We start from the raw sequence: 22,897 nt of genomic DNA, 5'->3' as shown, positions 1-22,897 counted from the left end.
GTAAAACCAGCAGTCCTCCAATTCTACCTCTTAAGCTACAGCTGCTGCACTTTAACAAGCACAAAAGCTCTGGCAGGTCCTCAGACCAGTGGTTCCCAACCCATTTTCCCTGAGGACCCCCTTCATGCAACAACCAAACAGCTGTTTTCAGGTTCCAGGTAAATGAAATAAAGCTGCTGCTGCTGCATGTGCTACAGGTGCCGTTACATCTCTGCAGTATGTTGATCATTTATCTGGTGGGAAAAAGAAAATTCACAGGATTTATTTATTGATCTGTTTATTTATTTGCAAACATAATTTTAAAAAGTAAGACGCTGTGTAAAATGTAAAAAAGAAAAAACAGAAGATTTATGAATCTCAACCCATATTTTGTGCCCAGCAGAACATAAACATCAAGTCCAATGCTGAAACAGACATTTTACCATTTTACAGGAAATAATAACTCATTTGAATCTGATGGCAGCAACACGTCTGTAAAAGCAGTTCCATGGTGATATTCAGCATTGTGTACCATCCCCTCTCCTTATATTTTTTTGTTATGACGCTCTAAATGTTTCTATTGGTGAAAAGTCGGAACTGCAGGCAGGCCAGTCCAGCAAACTCTTCGCCTATAAAGCCATGCTGTTGTGATGGATGCAGAATGTGGTTTACCATTTTCTTCATGAAATCTGCAAGGCCTTTCCTGTAAGAGACATAGTCTGGAAGGGAGCAGATGTTGCTCTATACCTTCATGCACTTCTCAGAATGGATGGAGTTTCACAGATGTGGAAGCTGCCCACAACATAGGCACTAATGCAACCTCACATCAGAGATAAAGGCTTCTCAACTATCCACTGACAACAAGGTGGACACTCCCTCTGCTCTTTAGTCTGTCAGACACGATGTCCATGGTTTCAACCATCTGACCATGGAACAGTTTCCCACTTTGCATGAGACTATTTTAAATGAGCTTAGGTCCAGAGAAGACTGTTCTGGATTCTGCTCACATGTAGCTTCATCTTTCCCTGATCAAGCGTCAACCGCAATTTTTGCATTTCAGGGTGAGCAGAGTTCACAACCAGATTTCTGGAAGCTTCCTGAGTCCATGTAGCATCCGGTTGGACTTCTACCCTTGTCCCATGCATACAGAGATTATTCTAGATCAGGTCGGCAACCCAAAATGTTGAAAGAGCCATATTGGACCAAAAAACCAAAAACAAATATGTCCGGAGCCACAAAAAATTAAAAGCCTAATATAACCCTTATCATGAAGGCAACACATGCTTTATGTATCTATATTAGCTATATTAGCCTACTATCAAAATGACTAAGTTGGCTACAAATACATAATGAGCCTTAATGATAAAATGTTTATTTTCCCCGCTGCGCATCCTGTAGAGAATAACGAACCACGTGATTACTCTGTATTACGATGCCGTCTCTTGTTTAACTTCATTACTATATTTATGAGTTATGTTTCGTTGCTTTGATGAAATAAAAAAAATGCAATATAGAAATCCGATTTTTTATGTCATTTTTATTTTGAGGATTCGGAAAAAAAAAACAACAAAATGGAATTTGCATAACGTGCCCCTTATCTGGGCAACAAACAGAGCGCAATGAAACGCAGCCTGCATTTATAAAAAATAAACGAATACATCAAATAAATACAGTTTGATTACTGTGCAAATGCCAAGCAAGTCAGTGCGAGGGTAAAACGCAGCACCATCCTCTTCTCTTTTGACACGCAACCAACGCAGCTATCCTCCGACCTGAGCACCATTACCAAGTGTCATTCCAAATATATACAGAAAAAAATCAGAAATCATTTTATAAAAACATCCACTCAATATGTGTCTATGAAGGATTATGTTCTTACCCGTTTAATGTGACTTCTGTTTTCGGACATCACTGGTCAGCTTCTCAACATCGGGCATGTAAGATGTAACTTGTGCTGAATTAATGTCCTTGATTTGCTGATCGGTGATGTTGCCGCCATTTTAATGGCCCTTTCCTTCACAATCTTAGCGGAGAGGGGTTTTGTTTTTATCTCGGTTTTGTTTTTGAAGTTAGCAAATATGTGTCCTGATATGTTGATGACTGAGTCCTTCATGTAGTCACCATATGTGAACGGTTTTCTACACTTTATAATCTCCCGGCAGCAGTAGTGGAGTTTGGAGATGCAATCCACTTAAATCTATTTTTGCGCTTCTCTAATTTCTCCAGAAGTAATGCAATCGCACTTTTTGTGTCACTCCCAACTGGGCACTGGCTGCAAATGTAGCATGCTTTTCCTGGAAATGTCTTTCCACATGACTCTTTTTGTTATTTGACAACTTCTCGCTACAGAGCAAACATTCAGGCAATCCTTCTGCATTGGCAATGAATGCAAATGCAGTCCAAGAAACGTTGAATCCTCTGTTCTCCTCGGTTATTTTTCTCTTTTTCCCTTTGGGATCCATGGCGCATCACACAGCCCCGGTTTGTTTACAACGCCGCCTGCCTCTTCCCACCCTGCTGATAGGCTACGTGTGTCGCAGGCTTTGACGCAAATCTTCCGTGACAGAAATGTTGAAATTTAATATTTATTCTACACATTTTTACAGCATTGGCAAACGTTAAGAATGTTTGTGTCATGTTTGTCCTCCTACAGAACCAGATCAAAACAAAAACATATATCTTCTTCCATTTTTTTTAAAAAACTTTTTTGAAAAAGCTCCAGGGAGCCACAAGGGCAGTGCCAAAGAGCCGCATGCGGCTCTAGAGCCGCGGGTTGCCGACCCCTGTTCTAGATTCTCCGAATGTTTTCCTATCATAAATTATAGATAGTGGGATCGTAAAAGGCTTTGAAATCCTGAACATTTTTCTGAAATTGTACCACAATTTTTAGAGACGCTACCGCTCTATGATGCTCCTTTTATACTCAGTCATGTTACCTACCTGTTTCCTGTTAATCTAAATTTTTTTTTGTTTTAAATGTTCCTCGAGTTGTTTCAGATTTGCACCCATTACTTTTCCAGCTTGTTCCAACTTTTTACAGATGTGTTGCTGTTATTGGATTAAAGATATGTTAATATCTTCCATGAAATGGTAAAACGTCTCAGTTTCATCATCTCATGGTGTTTTATGTTTCATTGGAAATATAAGATGGGTTGATCAGATTTACTTATCATTTTATTCTGTTTTTGTCTACATAGAATCCCAGCATAATTCCGAAGTAAGATGGTCACCAACTTGCTGCTAAATGACACAAACTAAATGAATAACTTAGGCTTTATTATTGTTGTATCCTAGTTATTGATTATGTAAGTACACTAAATAAACCAAACAAACACTGCAGCCTCACTTTACAGAGTTTTTGTGGTTTTAGTTTTATACTGTTAAACTGATGGTATTAAAGTGCACTATACTCAGAGCCTACTGAGGGTCTTCTTTGGCCCCAGGGGCCAGCTGACTAGCTGTCTGATACTTTTCACGGAGCTCCCTGATTTTCGACAACCCTGCTGAGACTTTCCTTCACTCCTCGGAGCGGAAGAGGAGGAGGATATGTTACATAACCCTCTGAGAAGAGCTTCATCTCGGGAAATTTGACAGGGAAGGAGACATGGCAGAGGAGGATGGAAGTGGCCTGAAGCAAAAGTGTGGCCAAAAATTGCAACAACAAGCAGTCGAAAAAAATTAAAGAGCTCCACATCAGCAGAGGCGGGCTCTTATAGTCAAAAAGCAGGGGAGATGCAGTATATTCTGTTTGTGTAATCAACAGATGTAAAGGGATTAGATGTGTGGGTTTCCATCATGAGGGGGTTTCTCAAGGCACGGTTTCCCTGCTTGGTTTGTCAAGAGTGCTTCGAAACAAACTAAGACAATGTCAGGGGAAAAGCAGAAGCTGTATTATTTGAGTAGCCAGAAAGTGCCCAAGTCTGGAGTTTTGTCATAATGTAAATATTTCATGATTAATGCCACAGCAACTTGAAAGTGCAGCTTTCATAAAGCGCTCTCCACAGCTGCACAGCGCTGTGTTTGTGAACATTTTATGATGCTACTTACTGACATAAAAACCTTTAAGGTTTTGCAGGATTTAGGTTACATTAGGACACAAAGTTTGGCCACGAGCTGACAGTAGCCAGTAACATCAGGTACTTGTGAGGGCCATTTACAGTTAGGGCCATTTAAAAATGAAAAATGTATTATCTATTTTGGACCCTAAACCAATCAAGTGGCAGGTTTTCCATAACCATGGTAATAATTATCTCTTCCTATATCTCTTATTTGCTACCTTGAAGGCCTGTGGCATGTTTTTCCATGTTTTCAGGCTTATCTGCAGTGTTTAAACAATGTCAGTTTTTATGCAACAATGTTTTTGCAGAATAAGCTAATTTTATCCAGTTGTCTTGAACGCTTAATGCAAATAAGGTCGTAGCCCTCTAAATGCATCACTATCACATGATATATCTGGTTTCTCTTATTTTGCTCAAATTTTCCTGCCATTGTGCACCAGCTAGAACGTCCATATAATCCCCTATTGTGCTGCAAAATGTGTTGTTTTGAGTATTGTCAGACACAAACTATGTTACCAAGCATGCCACGGGAATGAGGAGTGGTATAGGAGCCTCTGGGGTATACGCATTAGGTGAGCAGCCATGCAGGTACCAATGGAGTGTATGTAAGCCTAGTCACAAGACTGTCAAATAAATAAAGACCAGCTTTCACGCCTTGTTTGGTTATTGTGAGTTTAAGCAAGACAAAACACAAAGAACATGTGATCTGTCCATTCTTTTCAGTATTTTAGCTATCTACTGGGGTAAATTGTGTTTTGGTTCATAGAGCTTTTCATATGTAATGGACCCAGAAATTCTTGCACCATTGTAACCCACCCCTTCAGATAAACTGAACCTAGAAACCTACAGTTATGAACCACAAGCTGTAGGCGAAACTGATGTCAGGAATAGGAGCATAAATGGATTTCAGGTCAAACGAAATGGGTAGATTAAATGAAAACACAGCCATGAGGGTTAACAGTGCTTTGTGTTAATACATTTGTTCTCTGGGGAAACACAAGCATCCATTTGTTGCTTCTAAAACTGCTCAGACACTTAGTTACTCACACTACCAACCAAAAACCACTGTGGTGTAAAAGCTATGGTGTAGCTGTTATAAGCAAACTAACCTCAAGTGATGATGATGAAGTGTTTAAAGGCAGCTGAAGAGTGATTTTGTTTTGATATCCAAAAATATCCCTTTGTTGGTTTCACAGATTCTTAAAAACACAGAATTACTCTTAAAAGCAACCAAACTTTGTGTCTACCAGCCACCAAGTACAAAGTAGCCTATGTTTTAAGTCATTAGCAATGGGTACGGTACCAGGATGCTTTTTTAATTCAGAATTATTTAGAATCACATAATTCCAAATTAACAGTGTTCTACGAGTTTACATGCAAATAATTCAGAATGGAGGTTTACATGAAACACGTCTTTACTCAATTCCTGTTTAGAGTGGCGGGTTGGAAAGGGTTCTGATTGGACAGAGGGCACACGTGACATATTAAGGTATCCTGGAAATAAACAAAGTTAGCTGTGCTTCTCGTCTTTTCGATCTTTTCGAATCTACATAAAAAGCACCAGTTCTGACAATATTTTGACTATTATTTTGAAGGTAACAACCCGACAGGAGCAAACTATTTCACTTTTTTCAGCAACTGAGAAGGAAAATGGAATACTGATGACGAGAGGCAAAACAACGTGCAGAACATGTGCTTCATCGAGACGCTATTGGGACGGGACAAGGTAACAATCGTGCGCAGATCGGTAGGAATTAACTTACAGTGAAATGAAGGTTTACATGACAGGTATCAAACAGTTCGGAATTAAAATGCGAATAATTTGGAATCAAGTGTAATTCTGAATTGACTTTTGCATTAGGAATTAGGTGTTTACGTGGTCATTTTTCGTCAGTTTAAAGCAAAATTTTCTTTCATCCAGAATTAAATAGGAATTAAAACTCCTACGTAAACATAGTAATTGTTAATGATATCACGTTACTAAATCGTGAAAAACTATTTTCCCACTGTAGCAAAGCAAATACCCTAAAGTCATCCAAGAAACTAAAATTCAGCGCCAAGTCACTCTAGAAAAAATTAAAAATACGCATCAGTTTCTGGAAAAGCATCAGGCTGAGAATTTACAGGCTGCAAAGCATCACCAGAAAAGCAGAGCAGCCTCCATCACAAAACATTATTGTTGGCAAACCTACTGACAGGAGAGGCTGCCGAGTTTTTATAAAGAGGAAAATCAATTCACTTCACTTTCACTGAATTCAAATTAAAGTAGACATTTCTCATGGACAAGTTTAAAAATCTGTGGGAGGGAAACTCTCCAGAAGCGGCCCAGCTTGAGGATCCATTGCAAAGTTTCTTTCAGTTCAGCGAAGGTAGCTCTTCAAATTTGTTTCAGAAAAATTATGTTAGCTTTTTTTCTTTTCTTTCTTTTGCTTCAAATAAAAATAAACATTTTCCTAAACTTCAATTCTTCTTTACCAACATTTCTAATAATTGTTTATATCAGAAAACAATAATCTTTCAAATGTATGAACATGTTCACTCAAATTAAACAATAACGAAAGTAAGGATCCGAGGGAAAGCTCTCTTTCTCTATCTTTCTGAGATAGTTAAATCCATTTACGCTTCCCATATTTGATTCTTCTCACGTGACTCACAACATCTTCAATCTGCTCGATAAGATACCATCACCATTTTGTTTTAAATCTTAGTTTCCTCCCCACACTGCCTCAACCAGAAAAGCTGGGCATGACCTCTTCTGGAGGACTGCAAAGTTCATCTCAGCTAACGTCAAACTATGTAAACAAGGAAAGACAAGGTGTTGCCGGGCTGGTTCCTCTGCTTTAGTTTCACACAAGGTTGCCAGGTTTATTGTACATATGAATGTCACCTTCTAATGTTACAGACTTTAAAATGAGGAGCACATTAGCCAGAATAAAATTGTGTAATCTGTCTTAATGAAAACATGATCCTGTGAGGGGTATACATGAGACCGATGACCTGACTCTCCACAATTTGAGCATCTGTGTGCTTTCAAACAAAACTTAAAATGGTAAAAATTCAAATTGTTTGTGTGCGTGCAGGTAAGCATTGCAAGTTCTTTTTTGTTAAATCTACAGTCTATCATTGCAATTATTTATTTCATATTGACAGCACAAACAATTATTTGATGCCTGAGGAATTCAGTCAGGATTGGGTCATGATGAGTCTCGTCTGGAGGAGGAAAATATTAAAAATAAACTGTGGGGATGTTTACAGCTTCCTGTGTGCTTAAATCTATGTTTGGACTACGTATTGAGTCAGTCAGAAACTGTTTTTTATTCAGAAAATTATTAAAAATGTTGATCAACTGCTGTTCCCCATCAGATCTTTTAGGGGCGTAGGCATTTAGAAGTGAAAGCAAATGTTTGGATTAAATATGTTTTACGACAAAACGGAGAATATAATCTTTTTTTTTTTTTTTTCCTATGATTGAAACATCAAAAAGACCCCCACATCCGCGCTTAATTTTACTAAACTAATGTCATCTTTAATGGGTTCAGGGAGATGAAGCCCTGAAGTCTGAGCATCATGGAGTGAAGCCAGTGACGGCTGACTTTGTGTGGGGGCTTGCGCAAAAGTACCAGCTTGCATCATTAAATCCACCTCCGGATCAGCAGCAGCAGTCAGGAAACTGACAGGATACAAGGACCATCACAACTTCTGTTACTGCCCCTCCAGTCACCAGTTGGCAGCTGTGAACTCCTTTCAGGTTTTATAAAGACTGAAATCCCAGCTTGTTTAATCCAACATGCAGTTTAGTTCTTTAGCTGGATTTATTTGTTGAAAATAGAAATCTTATGTTCATACGTGGCAGTGAGCAGCCTAAATATGTCCAGTCGATTCTGAACGAGGGGCAACAGGGCTGTGTGGTCTTTACCTTTTCCCACTTTGACGAGTTAAAATCATTATTTTGCTGGAGTTGGTTTTTCATTCAGGAAGTTTTTTTTTTTTTGTTTTTTTATTATTTTGTTTTGTTAAATTTTTTGTTATTTGTTTTAGTTTAAGTCAAAAATAAGGTAATTGAGTGTGAACCACTTTTACACCGGGCTCTCAATCTTGTCCATCTGATACAAAAACATTCAGCAGGTTTTTATTTCCCTTCAAACGATAAATTATCTAAACGTATAATCACTTCGCACCTGGATTAAATGGACCATCTACCTATTAATTTACACTCCAGCTGTGTTGCCAGGTTAATCCCCATTGAGCACATCCAATTCTGTCACTGACGTGTTTACAGAACTGCAGCTAATTAGTTGTTTATCCTTCAAAAAGAGGGATTTGACCAAACAGCACTGTGTTGCAGTAGGAAACTGTTTGAGAGGGGACCTTTTCCACTGCTACGTCGCTAAACCCACAGCAGAGCAGATACACAACTGGAGATGTTGTGGACTCAGAATGGACTGAGAAGGTTCAGGAGGTGAAGCTGTAGCAGATGGTGAACATGATGACGAATCTGCTGTCTGGGTATACGTTGGCTTTATGAGGTCAGACGTGGAGCAAACAGATAGTTACTGAAAGTTATGCTGAACTGAATTTGCTGCTCCACCTTAGCTACAAACACGCTTTGGAGAAGCAAAAGCATCCACCTTCCACATTTTCAGGCAAAGCTGAGAAATGGAGGAGACTCATGTCAGATGTAGGATGTCACTCAATACGATCAAGTAAAACAAAAAGTAAATGGAGATAACAGACACTATCATAACCTATACAGCCAAAGACCTGGTTCTCACAAGTTCTGAGTTGAAGGGAAGATTCTGAGCCAAGATCAAGACATTTCTGTACAATTTCCAATTCTTAGGACATTGAAACAGGCCTTCACGTGTGACAAAAGCAAGACACATGGTGACCATATTGCTGCTCGCAGAGGAAAATAAGAAAGTAGTCCTTCTCATGATTATTTAAAAAAAATCTAAATGTCATTCAACAAAAGCCAAAATATAAAGCATGCATCCTTAGAAAGAGTAAAACCCACAGAACAACGTCTGGTTAAAATCCAGATGATCCAGCTTTCCTCCAGCACCTAAACACATTAGATACAATACAAAAGTACGACTCTTGAACTGAAAGAAGTCTCCAAAGCAACATGCATACATAAGTCTATCTGTATAAATGTACTCCGGTCCATGATATCAGGCAGCTCGTGCACACGCGTCAAACCACATCACACAAACTGGAAAAGCCCTCGGAGAATGCAAAGCTCTGCCAAGAATCCTTTTAAAAAATTCCTCCAAACGGTGATCCGGATCACCACTAAAATGATATCACCTCTTCCTTTTCACATTTCTGACAACTCCTGAAAATTTCATGATAATGCCTCCATAACTTTTTGAGTTGTTTTCAACACAAACAGACGGACAGATAAACGGCGGTAAAAACATAACCTCCTTGGCATAGGAAATTATATTTGTGAGGTTGAAAGTGAAGAGAATGAGTATGTTTGTAATGTGTTTATCTGTAAATTCATGTTCCAGCTGTTTGATATTTGTGTGCATTTGCAAGTACCCAAAGTTACACACACACACACACACACACACACACACACACACACACACACACACACACACACACACACACACACACACACACACACACACACACACACACACACACACCCTTTTACATAGTTTACAAATAATGCATGAAATATTATTAAAAGTCTTCTCTCTCTCTATGTGTGTAGCCACGAAGCTACATAAGCATGTGATTCCTCCACATGCATTTAATAAGTCGCATACTTAAACACCTGGCACCACAGGCTGCTCATTCCCGCCAAGCAGGTATTTATTGTGCACCACAGCCGCATGCATCTGGCTGCTTATTGATAACATAGAGCTGCAGTCTCAAGCGGTGGCTTAAACTATATTTTCCATTTAGATGGATGCTACTGGCTGGCTGGTCACTGCTGTGATGCTGCCATAATCTTTAGGATAACATTTCTCAGTTCCAACAGTAGATGAAACATGAGAGAACAGCTGCTTTATCTTCAGTTCAGGCATGAATGTGAAGACATTAGCTAGTAACTCGTCTAGCTTTGTGATTCTCAAACTTTCTCTTGGTAGAGTTTCTATAAAAGCCAGATTGAAACAATATGTCAGACTGGGATTTTTTTTTACATTTGATCCTTTCCTAATGACTGAAGATGTACTAAATGGAAAATAAAATAAACGTAGTAAAACTACAAAATAGCTCAGATTAGTCAAATGTCATTGCAGGCAAATAAACAACAATCACATGGAAAGAAGAAAGTCATCGTAAACGAAACAGATGTGATCTAGCTGGTAAAATCGGTGTAAAATGAACTGATGCATAGATTTTAGAGAACAAATGCTAAAATATTAATATTTTAGTCCGAATGGACAGACCAGACTATTACAGTTTGGTTTTAGCAAAGTACAACTTATAATTTCTCTCTGGGATTAATAATGCATATTTTTACAGTTTCATTTCATGCATGGTGTCGCATTTTACTTCATTAATAAAAGAAAAGCCCCCTTTATTTAAGCCTGAGAACTGATTATCCTATTCATTCACATGGCATTGAGAGCGGTGCAGATGTATAACCTGAAACATGTGGCTGACAGAATGAGATTATTGGGTGGATTCGTCTTGACACAGGCGCTGGGCTGTGCATGTGTCAGCTGTCATAGAGTTGGTACATCATCATATACAGACAGCAGGCTATGATTTAAACTACAGCAACACTAATAAAATGATCAGACGCCATGCTGATTAATATATCTGGCCTGAGCGTGTATCTTTTTATTTTCTCTGGAAATGTAAACAAGCAAACAAAATATTTTAAGAAAATTTACTAAGTTGCAAAACACAACCAAAAAGTGTTAATAACAGTTTAATATATTCATCCATCCACTTTACTTTTAAAGCACATTTTCAAAACGTCTCCAAAGCGCTGCACATCAAAAAAGGTGCAAGGTTGAAAAGAAGCTAACTAACAAATATGATACACATTTTATTGAAGCCAGCTGTTGCTACGGGAACAGCTGATACGAGTGGTCGATGATTTATCAATAAAGTCGAGATAGGAAATGGGAAAACGGCATAAAAGCTTTGAGCAGATCATTTTAAATTGTCAAATGAAACAGAGTGGTTACAGTCTCAAGTCTTCCATTGAAAAGAGAAAAACACAAAATCTGTCAAAACTGCCCAATTATCTCCCGCCCAAGGGAAACGCGTTCTCATTTTACTTTGTACTGACAAGTTAGCTGCAGGCAGCGTGCCGCCTTAATGTGCTGCTCAATTTGGATAAATCAGCCCCCACCTGGTGAACTTGGGCCAGTAACAGAAGGCATGACGAGAGGGAACACGTTGTGCCAGCGTTAGCTGGAGCAAATGTGTGGCAACGGTCGACATCTGTGTCAATTAGGTGGAATATTTAGTCTCATCTCTTCTCTTCAGTGTCTTTTGAGGAAAAACTAGAAGAAACTAGTGGCACGTCATCCACCCAATGTTTTAAACCACACAGAAAGACAGGACTGAAAATGCAGCTTTTTTGTAAGACTTGGATCTAACTAAAAGACAGGCTAACAGCTAGTGTAGCCAGAGAGTCACTTCTCCATGTCCCGTGCTTCCTTTTTGCAGAGTTTGCAGGGTTAATGTCTGTAGTGACGCCGTTCTCTGATGTGCTTAAAGTGATGCAAATAGCCATTGCAGTCCTGATGCCATCACCAGAGTCAGAGGCACAATGCATGATGCAGTGCACTGAGGAGCATTAAGTCATTTTTCTGAAGTGAGACGAGACAGCAGAGACGACAGAACACTAGTCTGCTTTCTACTGAGCAGGACTTCAATCAGAAATCACCTCACCTCAGTGAAATGGTTATCAGCCTGGTTGTATCCCATAAATATCACCATGCTAAGCTTCTCATCCCAAGTCATGTAGCATGAAACTAAACAGGCATCTTGAAGTAGTCTGAACATGCAGAATGCACACTAAACCGACTTCAAATCTTATTTGATTCTATTTCTATCAACATTTTTTCTTTTGTCTTGTCCAGCATTTAAGCAAGCAGAATGATTTTCTGGATGCTGTGTTCTGCTGGGCAAATGTATTTTGCCAAGGGAAGCATTATAGATATAATGCTCCCTTTAACATTCTGGATTCTTATTTTATTTTTCTATTTATTTTGTATATTGGTTTGTATTACAAAGTTTGTACTGCTGGACCGGACCAGAGAGGACAGAAGACGGACAGAAAGAGAAGTGAGAAGAAGAGAAAACAGAAATACACCTCGTAGAGAGAAAAAGACAGAGAAAGAGATTTTTTTTTTTTTTCATTTTTTGAATAGCTCCTTTTATGAGCATGGCGGTGGCTCATGTGGTAGAGCCGGTTGACCTGAAGGTCGGCGGTTAGAGTCCTGCTCCTCTACACTGCAGCCCAGATGGGGACACAAGCGATTTCTGAGCCTGTATAAATGCAGAGGGCTGCGTCAGGAAGGGCGTCCGGCGTAAAACGTGCAACCGAGCCAACAGGTCCTCTGTACCGGCTCCGTAGTTGGAAGCCGATGATTCTGTGGAGACCTCCTTCAGGGGGAAAAGCCAAAAAAGAAAACAACAAGTCTGTTTCATGAGCAACTGTACTCTTTTGGGGCTGCAAGGATCATGCAACAGCATCTTGTTATTTCCATTTTTACTTCTGATTTTCTCATTTTCCTCCCAAATGGTTACTGAGCAACACGTTCGTGACTTCTGCTGTGTGGCTGATGTTTGCAGAGTACAGTGCTTTATTATTGTGTTGTATGGATGTTGACGAGGCAGCTAATGTAACAGCACTCGAATGCATTGCAAAAATCCCTTTGGGGACGATAAAGTGCATCGTTTGTTGTATGTCTTTTCATGTCCATTATTTTGCTGCAGTTGCTAAACTATTATAATAATTGTCCCCAGATGTTTTACTGAATGTATTGCAAAGCAAATTTAATTTTAAAAGAAATTGTCAATACAATTAAAACAAGCCTGAACTTTTCTGACCTTGTAGGCTGTGGAAGTGTGTGTCTGAGTGTTTTTCCGTTTTTCTGCTACAAAACTGATGTTGAAAAGCTACATAGTACTGTTGCAGCTGCTTAAATCTCATTTATTGTCATGTGATCAATTGGTTTATATGATTTGTGCCTGCCCAAAAGCAACTGTAATCCTAAATCCAGATACCAAATTGTTCAGACAACAGACTGAACTGGAAATGCAACACTACCAGAAACCAAAGAGGAATCTATTTATTGAGGAAGTTCAGATCCTTCAGTGTTTGCAGAAAGATGTACAACCTCTATAGGCCTGAAGAGGACAGGGAAGTTTGGTTTGCAGCATCAGTGAACCAATTGATACATTTGAGCTCAATGAGATGCTTCTTTAAATTTGCTGCAACAATAAAATGGTACCAGAGTGCATCCCTGTCCACAGCAACAACTGGACATGATGACTTCTAATGAAAAATAGTTAGAAAGGATAGACAGTTTTTAATAAATTTTATGCCAAATAATTAATCTCTTTAATATTGTAGAGCTGCACAATTAATTGTTAAAAAAAATTGCAATCTTGATTCAAACTTACATACGATCTCAACTTAAAACATGACAACTAAAAAAAAAAAAAAGACCACGAATGTACCGCATTTCAAACTGGGACATCGCCTGCATAAAAACAAGAGCTCCCTCTTTCTCCCATTAACAAATGACAATGGCAGATCCTTATACCACGTGACGCAGATGCCGGCTGGTAGGAAACAACTTGGCGACCTTCTCGCTAAATCAGGCGACCTTTTTTGTTAAAAGCGAAAAAATAATAATAAAAAATGTTACTATTAAAATTATTCAAAGGTTGTGTGTGTAAGAGAAGACAAGAGAGACATTTATTGTTTTTATGTTCAGTGTCAGCTGTTGCAAAGTTGATGTGCCAGTAATATGTGCAGTAAATATTTCTATTGGAAAAAAATCGTGAGAGAATCATCATCTCAATTCTAAGCAAAAAAAAAATCGTGATTCTTATTTTAGCCAGGATCGTGCAGCTCTAGAGTATTGCTTTTAGCTGGGTTTGTGGACAACCAGTTTATGATCCTGGTCAAGACCGTTACATCAGATTACCTGGTGAAAGTCAGAAAATGTTGATATCTTTTTCACACTAAAGGCTTCAAGGCTGCTTAAGGCAACGTATCCCTGGCCCCCACAGGGTGGAACATGCTGACAGCAGCCGCCCCTGCCTGCACAAACACACTTACTCCGCTTCAGATAAACCAGCTCTTGACAATTAACTATCATCTGTTGTATTACACTAATTTCTCCATTATGCAGCGAGTCTGGAGGTCTCTGGCCTACAGCTGCCTCCCACCAGGGATTGCAATGACGTGATAAAATTAAAATAGGAAATAAAATAAACTATCAAAACTTCTAATGACTTTACTCCGTTTATGAATCAGCGGGGAGATGTGAGGCGTTACCTCCAGAAGAGACTGCATTCTTGTGTAGGAGTTAATTTCTCCACCTCATCAAAGCCACAGGCGATGAAATATTCTGCACTTCGGTTTGTGCACAAATTTACCACATTTCCAACATTTACCAAGTGAATCCTCATACAGCAAAAGTCCCATCAGAATATTGAAAAGAAAACACTGCTGGTCTACAGGTTTCCCAGGAGGGCAACAGAGCATGGCGGGGTGTTCAAGTATAGGTGGCTTTCCAGTTGGTTTTATTTGCTAACTTGAGCAGGTCTGTCTGCCTCCCTGCTGAAATATTTCCCCCTACACTTAACATGTACCCCCCTCTGAGATTACGGTGAAACAAATGAAGAACCAGTTGAAAGCAGAATAACCAAGCACAGTGCTGGTTATGGTTTTGCCAGCATTTATCTGTATCTATACACAAACACTACTATCCAGATTTTTTAGTTCTTTTTCTGATTTCTTGGTCTAACTTAGATTCCATTAAATCCGGATCACCGGGAGTGATCCGGATCACCAGCTGGATTCTTCATCATTGTGACAAAGGGACATTTTCAGCTTGTAGGCATCTAACTCTACAATAAATGGTCAGGCTGACTGGCCAAAAAGTACAGGAGAAGTTCCCAGCAGGTTTTACAAGATATCAAAGATAGATCTGGATCCTGGCAAAATTCTGGATAATACAATCCAGAACAGGAAAAAATAAGGAATCTTTAGAATTGAATCACCGCAAGAAAACAAATTAGGAAATAAACATGCAACAAACACCACAGTACAGCAAAGACACTGTGGACTCTCCCAGAGTTTTCCTAGTTTAAAGAGGAATGATTCGTCTCTGACGGGTCATTTTCCAATCCTGCATAAGAAGGATGAAGACCCCTTCATGTTACGGCCATCAGCCCCACTGGCCCAGAAAACATCAACAAGAAATCATACGTCCTCTCTGCGATATCGGTTTTAAAAAGCACAAAATAGTCTAGGCTGGAGTGTTGTTTGTTTGTTTGTTTTTCAGCCCTATCAAAAGACAAATGACTGTTTGAAGTTGTATCTACAAATATGGCTCCATTGAAAAGAGCTTGAAGCAAGCTTTCCACAGTATGAGTCATTACCAAGAAGCACTGTTACAACTAACAAATAAACTTTTATGTCATTGCTTAAAAAAGATCATACCAAGCACAAAATAAAAACATAAGAGAGAACTGTTGAATTGTATTTTCAGTTATGGAGACAATTTGCTTAGAGTTGCATGTATGGACAGAAAGATCTGAATGGGAAGCGGATGAGTTCACCATTTCCTTTCCCATTCCAGGGCTCTGATCCAGTTTTCTTCTGTATTTAAGATCATATACAGGCACAAATGTGTGAAAGGGAGCGTTTCACGGCCACTTTTGTTGTCAAAATGCAGAGCTGAAGCGCAGCATTGAGCAGAAACTTAAGGAAGTGTTTCTGTAACAAAGCACCAGTCAGGCATACAATGACAAGTATTTCTATAAATAACAGATTTACTTATGACTAACCCCTGCCGAATAGGTCAGTATATTGTTCTGATCAAGAAACAATTAAATGTTTTCTGGTTTCTTTTAAAGATATCAACAGATGAGCAAGTTCGCTTTAAATAAGCGCGTTTTCAATGTAAATCCGCCCGCACCCGGCAACAGGTGCAGCCCATTGTGCGACAGTCTTACCTTCTGCTGCCGTCGGGCCATGTCGGTGGGCTGCTTGGCGTTGAATGGGTAGGCTATGCACCGCAGGACAAACACATAAATCTGTAGTTTCATTTTTCTCTCCTCTTCCTCCTTCTGAATCCGCTCCCTTTCCTTCTTCTCTTCATCTTCTACTGCAGCGCCGCTGTCTTTCGCTCCTTTACCGGTGGCGCCTCCAGATGCGCCGGGTTGCCGCCGCTGCTGCTGGTGCTGCGTGCCGCCTGTCCGGTGCTGGTCCCTCCGCTTCTCCGGTGAAGACACCGCCGCTTTGCCTGAAGGCTGCCGAACAACTTCTGAGTCGGACTCTCCGCCGCTGTCTTCGCTGGAGGACGGATCAAGCATGGTTGTAAAGCGTCAAAGCTCTTCTTTGAACTGACAGGGGAGAAAAAACGCACCAAAGTTCTGGTTTTTGCTTCTTGTTTTAGTTGACGTGGCGCTCGCGACAACACTTCCCAACAGGTTTTCCTAACTGGGACCTGTGGAGCGTTTGCGGCTACGACCTGACAGGAGTGTTGGGGCTTTTTTAGACGCTGGGTAGGCGGAGTTTTAATGGGGGGGATAATAAATTGTCCCCGCGCGACTCGTTCCTTCACACTGGGGGATGAATGTGTTGGTATGACACCAGCAGAGCGCGCGCCCGCCGCATACAGAAACGACGCAGAGCGCGCGCTTTCTCGTGTGAAAAGCGCTCCAGATACAGGTGAGCAACCTGTGGCTGAAACCGAAGATAGGTGGATAAGAAGAGGTTTCACTCGGTTTGTTTTTCAGGAAACCGAAGAGAAAACCCTAATTAAAAGCTGTAAAGCCCGTGCTACGCCGTATGGGAATACACTGCATACTACAATGCATAATTTTCATCTGGAAAATAAATCAATCAAAGAACGACTAAACAAATAAATGAAGTGAAAAACAATCCAACAAAAGGAGACAATATAATGAATACACTATGGACTATTGTTGATATTTTTAAATCTTTAATCATAATCAAAACTAAATTACTTAATTTGCATAAATTCTCTAAGGGATCATATACATGTTTGGAAACCTGTAGGTCTGTAAATTAGCTGTTACAGTGCTTGGAATTTGTTTTTGTTTTGTTTTGTTTTTTTACAGTAAGCCGTTTAAATTAAAATGAAAGAATAAGATCAGGTGTGTTCATGAAGGCTGCCTTGCATGTACAGGATGTTTTTTTTTTTGTTTGTTTGTTTTTCCAATGCATCATTACAGCAAACCAAGATCGGTACTGTCCTTGGAAGTGGAATGTAGCCCTTTTTAGTTTTCTTATGCAGCATCCAGTTCTAGTCTTCAAGGATTTTTATCCTGGATTTTGTCCTTGCGAATGCAATCCATCACATTCACACTATTGAGTTCCTCTTTCTCTTTATTCTTTATCAGTGTGGATGCGATTCATAGCATTCACACTTTTTTGTGTGTTCCCTATTCTCTTTATGACTGTGAATGCCCATTGGGAACGGTGCAGAAGGAGTAGCACGCCAAACTTTGGCGGAATAATATCTAATAATAATTTTAAAGAACAGGATCTCAATACTGTGAATGCCCAATGGGTGGAACTTTATATATGATGCCAGATAGTAGTAATTATTATCCTAATGGTTACACTTGTGCTCAGCAAAGCATGACTTCAAGCTTTTCCATCTTTTTAATCATCTTTAGTTGTTTTCAGCATTCTAGTCAAACATTTTATGTTTTTCAATGATATCTTCATGTGCAAAAATACAAAATGCATACTTTTTCTGTAAAAGAGTACATGTGTTTCCCCACACATGTATGTGTGACTCGGGTGGTGACCTGGTGGTTATGAGAATGGGCTTCACTTCTGAATGTTGTAGGTTCAAATCCCACAAGTAACATTTGTCTACACAATACAACTTATCACCTTTTAATCTCCAAGAAATTACTCTTTCTGTTTCAGTTTTCATCAATTCACAAACAATTTTCTTGGAATTTCTTTCACACTTTATCAGATTGAAAAGAAGGCTGCACATCTGCTAGCTGCTGGAATGTGCGTCCACTAGTTTCAGTGACATCTTTTTTTGCATGAGACATCAGTAATTACACATTGTCGCATTCACACTCGCTGTCATGTAATAACAGCAAATTTCTAGTTTATTTAGTTTCCTGCTCAAACAAGATTTTATCTCCTCAACAGCTTGCCAAGTTCTGCACAAGCCTGCTAATGATTCATTAGTTTTAGTCAGGTGTGTAGAAGCAGGGAACTATTAAACCTGCAGGAGAACAACCCTGAAGGATAGGAATTGTACATCACCACACTGTTTTCATAAACTAAAATTTACCATGGAAAAACTTTTGTGTGTACTCCCTTGCTACTTGTCTCTACATGCATTATGTTGCAAATACGGAAAAGACATATGAAATGTCTTTACCTTTGCTTTTAATTATTTTTGACAAATTTACTCTTCTTTTTCCAAATTAGCTTCACTTTAAACCATGCCATGTTGGTACTAAAGGACTCAAAGAGGGCCAAGAAAATAATCCCCACAGCATTACACCACAAGCAGGCTGAAGCATCGATCCAAGGCAAGATAGATCCATGCTGGTATGGATTTCATTTGCATTTTGAAAAAAAACAAAAAACGAAGGAAAACAAACAGAGCGTAGATCTTTTTTGTAATGATGACAAAACAGGGTTTCATTTTATCACACATAGAGGACATGTTGACAAGAGTGGCAACTGATTCGAGCTGAAAATGTCAAGGGGCAGACAGGGATAGTCTGGTGTCTGAAGCGGTTACATCTGCCAGCAGGCTTCACTTGGTCAGCCTGCTAACAGTCTGCTAGAAAAAGATATTGACTGCTCTAATGAGACATATATGTGCTCTGACCAGGTGGTCAGCTGTGGATGCTCAGCAGATATGACAGAGATCTTCCTTACCGAGAGCAAATTTCTTAAGATAAAGTCTTGCCTTATAAATTCAGCATCTAAAAACTGTCTAAATGTAAGATCCTATGTGCAACACAAATTCCAAATTATTAGGCTGTTGTGTAAAACCTAATTAAAAACAGAATATTATGGTTTGCAAATCTTTTTTTTTAATATGCATTCATTTGAATACACCACAGTGACAAGATATTTAAGTTGTTGTTTTCAAACATTCACTTATTTTGAACTTGATGTCGCCAACCTGTTCCACAAATCTGGAACATTTACATGCTTGATATTGTGTTGCATCACTTGAAGCATTAATTGTTGAATCTTTGCAGATAGAATTCTTTCCCATTACTGCTAAATGTACAGTGTTAGTTGTTCAGTAGCTTGGGATCTCTTGTCATGTTTTGTGCTTCATATTGCGGCAGAGATTTTCAGGGGAAGACAGGTCTGGACTACAGGCAGACCAGTCTAGTGCTCACACTAGCCACGCTATTGTGTCTCCTGCAGAATGTGGCTTGGCATTGTCTTGCTGAAATAAGGAGGGACGTCTCTGAAAAAGATGCTGCTTAGAGGCAGTATATATTGCTTAAAAAAAAAAAGAAAAGTACCTTTCCGCAGTAATGGCTCCTTCACAGATGTACAAGTCACCCGTGCCATGGGCACTAATAACCCCCCATATCACCACAGACGCTGGCTTTTGAACTTTGCAGTGATAACAACATGGAAAGTCCTTTTTGACTTCCAAAAACAAATTGAAATGTGGACTCGTGAGACCACAGCACACTTTGAATCAGTCCATATGAGATAAGCTAATGTCCAGAGAAGCTGGCGGCGTCTCTGGGTCTTGATATGGCTTTCTCTTTGCATGGTAGAGATTTAACTTGCATTTGACGATGTAGCCACAAAATTAAAATGGTTTTCTGAAGTGTTGCTGAGGCCATGATGATGTTGGTTTTAACATCTGAGAGATCGCAGGTCACATACATTTAATGTTAGTTTTCAGGATTGCTGCTTACATACAGAGATTTCTCCAGATTCTCTTTACGTGGTATTATGGACTCTACTCAGGGATGTCAAACTCCAGTCCTCGAGAGCCAGTATCTGGTCAGGTTTTTGTTTCCCTCTTCCAATGCAGCTGATTCATATCAAATGGATCCAGCAACTTCCTGTCAACCTGTTCAGTCATTTCGGTCAGGTGTATTGGAGCATGAAGATAACAAAAACCTGCAGGATACCGGCCATCGAGGACTGGAGTTTAGCACCCCTGATCTAGATGGTGAAATCCCTAAAGTCCTTGCAATTATATGTTGAGAAACTTTGTTTTTAAGTTGTTCGACTATTTACCCCTGCAGTTGTTTACAAAGTAGTGAGTCTAGCTCCATCGTTGCTTTTGAACAACTGAGCCTTTTGGTGATGATTCTTTTATACCCAGTTATGACACTCACCTGTTTCCAGCGAAATATTTCACCTGTGGAATGATCCAAACAGATGGTTTTTTTTTTTTCTAACATTCCTCATTTTTCACTTTTTTTTTTATGGCCTCATCCCAGCTTGTTTTAAATAAGTTGCAGGCATCAAATTCAAAATGAGTGCATATTTGTGAAGAAACAATAGATTTGATCATTTTGAACATTAAATATCTTGTTATTGTAGTCTTTAATTGAATAAAGGTTTTTCAAATCAACTTGTTTTGATTTAACTTGATTTGTGGTAATATTTTCTACAATATCAAAAAGATTCATCCATCATATCAGCTGAAATGTTGATTAAATATATGCTACCATTTAACACTGAAAGCATTACTCAACCACAAACATGCATGTTCACAGAAAATATTAAGGAGGATCTTTTAACATTAAATAGATTTCAAGTTCACCTATAACCACTTAGATAAAGTTATCTCCCTCAGTTTTCAGTTCCATTATTTGAACAACTTTGGGATGTGATGTATGTGATAGCTTAATTTGTCTTCGTTTATCAGTTGTGAACAAAATTACATAAAACACATTAGTTCTAAGAATCAGCCTCTGAAGAACAATCCTAACATAAAATGTGCTGCAGTCATGCTGGATTTCGCTCCCCTTTCAGGTCTATGAACCTGCAGGGCTTTGAAGAAGGCAGGTCCAATTCATGTCTACAGCTTCAACCGCCCGTTCCACCTTTTCATATTCACCAGACACAACGTGGAACTAAAGGGGCATCAGTTCTGGCTTGAAACGATACATATGAGAGAGACTTCTGTGGGTTTACAGCGCTGTTTGTTGTGTTAAGATTCATATTGAATTCTAACTTGCTCACCCTGTCTGAAGCTCTCAGCCCACTGGGTATGATTACACGCTGACAATATTCCAAAATTAACCCTGTCATGATTTTCCTCTGAATATGAATGCAAATAAGCTTATATTTGAAATAAACAATATTGCATAAAATTATGTGGAGTATTTCATCCTTAGTCTCCCTTTGTAGACGTATATACACCCTCATCACATAATTACACCCTACCAGATTTCTTATGGCATATTGGGACACACACTGCTTAATGATGCCTTTCACAGCTTCCAGTGGAGCTTGTGGAGATCATCTGTGGGAAAAAGAAGACGGTAACACTTTATAATAATGGTACAAATCATATACTTAAGAATGTGTAACTCATGATGAACTAATGCATTAATTTATGAAGACTTTAACATGAATTTCAGTTGATCATCATGAAGAAATGATGATCTCAATGTGGATTCATGTGATTACTTGACCCCTAGTTGATCATCAATTAATGAACATTAGTTCACTGTTAATTCATCAATATGTCAATAAATTGGCCTTTTTTTTAAAAATTTTTTTTATCTAAAGCAAGACAGGTGAGAGGCAAGGGACACCTTGGACAGGTTGCCAGTCCAGTGCAGAGCCAACGCAGAAAGACAAACATTCAAACTCACACTCAGGGAGAATTTAGATTTCCCAGTTAACCTAACATGCATGTGTTTGGACGGTGGGAGGACGCTGGAGCGACTGGAGACAAACTCCACACAGAAAGACCACTGCAACATTAAAGTAGAAAGTCAGAATGTAGTGCAATATCTGCAAATGGAGTTATATGTAATAAAGTTTATTGCATTCAATAAACTTTATTGAAAGCAAACATAAGTTTATTAGCTGCAAACGGAGCAGCACCTCCACTTGCAGGAACTGCACTATATTCTGACTTTAAATAAATAAATACATTTAAATAAAGGTAATGAAAAATCGATGATTTCACCAGTATTCAATCACCTGTTTTTGACTAGAACTTTCCTGATGTACATTATGCCACGCAACACAACTTTCATTCATTCATTCATTTTCTGAACCGCTTATTCCAATTCAGGGTCGCAGGGAAGCTGGAGCCTATCCCAGCTGGCTTTGGGCGACAGGCAGGGTACACCCTGGACAGCTCGCCAGTCCATCGCAGGGCCGCAACACAACTTATTAATGTTTTATTGCATTTATCCTGCTCTTCTGTATTTTTATTAATTTTGTAAGATAGAGAGAAGCTGTGATGGACTGGCGACCTGTCCCAGTGTATCCTCTCTCGCCTGCTACCTGCTGAGACAGGCTCCAGCTTCCTCACAGCCCTGAACTAGAAAAATCAGTAAATGAATGGATGGGTGGATAAAGAAAAGGTGCACTGTAAAGTCTTACCAACATCACAGAACACTGTTCACTTTTTTTTTTTTATTATTATTTTTTTAGATTGTCAGCATGAAGATACTTGTAATAC

General features: G+C 39.2%; 1 protein-coding gene across 1 annotated transcript in view; it reads right to left on the bottom strand.

Annotated features, from left to right (window-relative positions):
* Positions 1-16,571, bottom strand: part of cadps2 (Ca++-dependent secretion activator 2) — a gene marked incomplete at both ends in the record, with an annotated part of 215,682 nt that extends 199,111 nt beyond the window's left edge. The window contains one exon of the mRNA XM_079247774.1: positions 16,175-16,571. Within this exon, the coding sequence (XP_079103900.1) occupies positions 16,175-16,571 (397 nt within the window). The remainder of the gene's footprint in view (positions 1-16,174) is intronic.
* Positions 16,572-22,897: the final 6,326 nt, after the last annotated feature.

Source organism: Telmatherina bonti, assembly GCF_933228915.1.
Source record: "Telmatherina bonti genome assembly, chromosome: 2".
Classification (NCBI taxonomy): Eukaryota; Metazoa; Chordata; class Actinopteri; order Atheriniformes; family Telmatherinidae; genus Telmatherina; species Telmatherina bonti.
The sequence above is the reverse complement of the archived record's forward strand: the minus strand, read 5'-3'. Positions and strand labels throughout refer to the sequence as shown.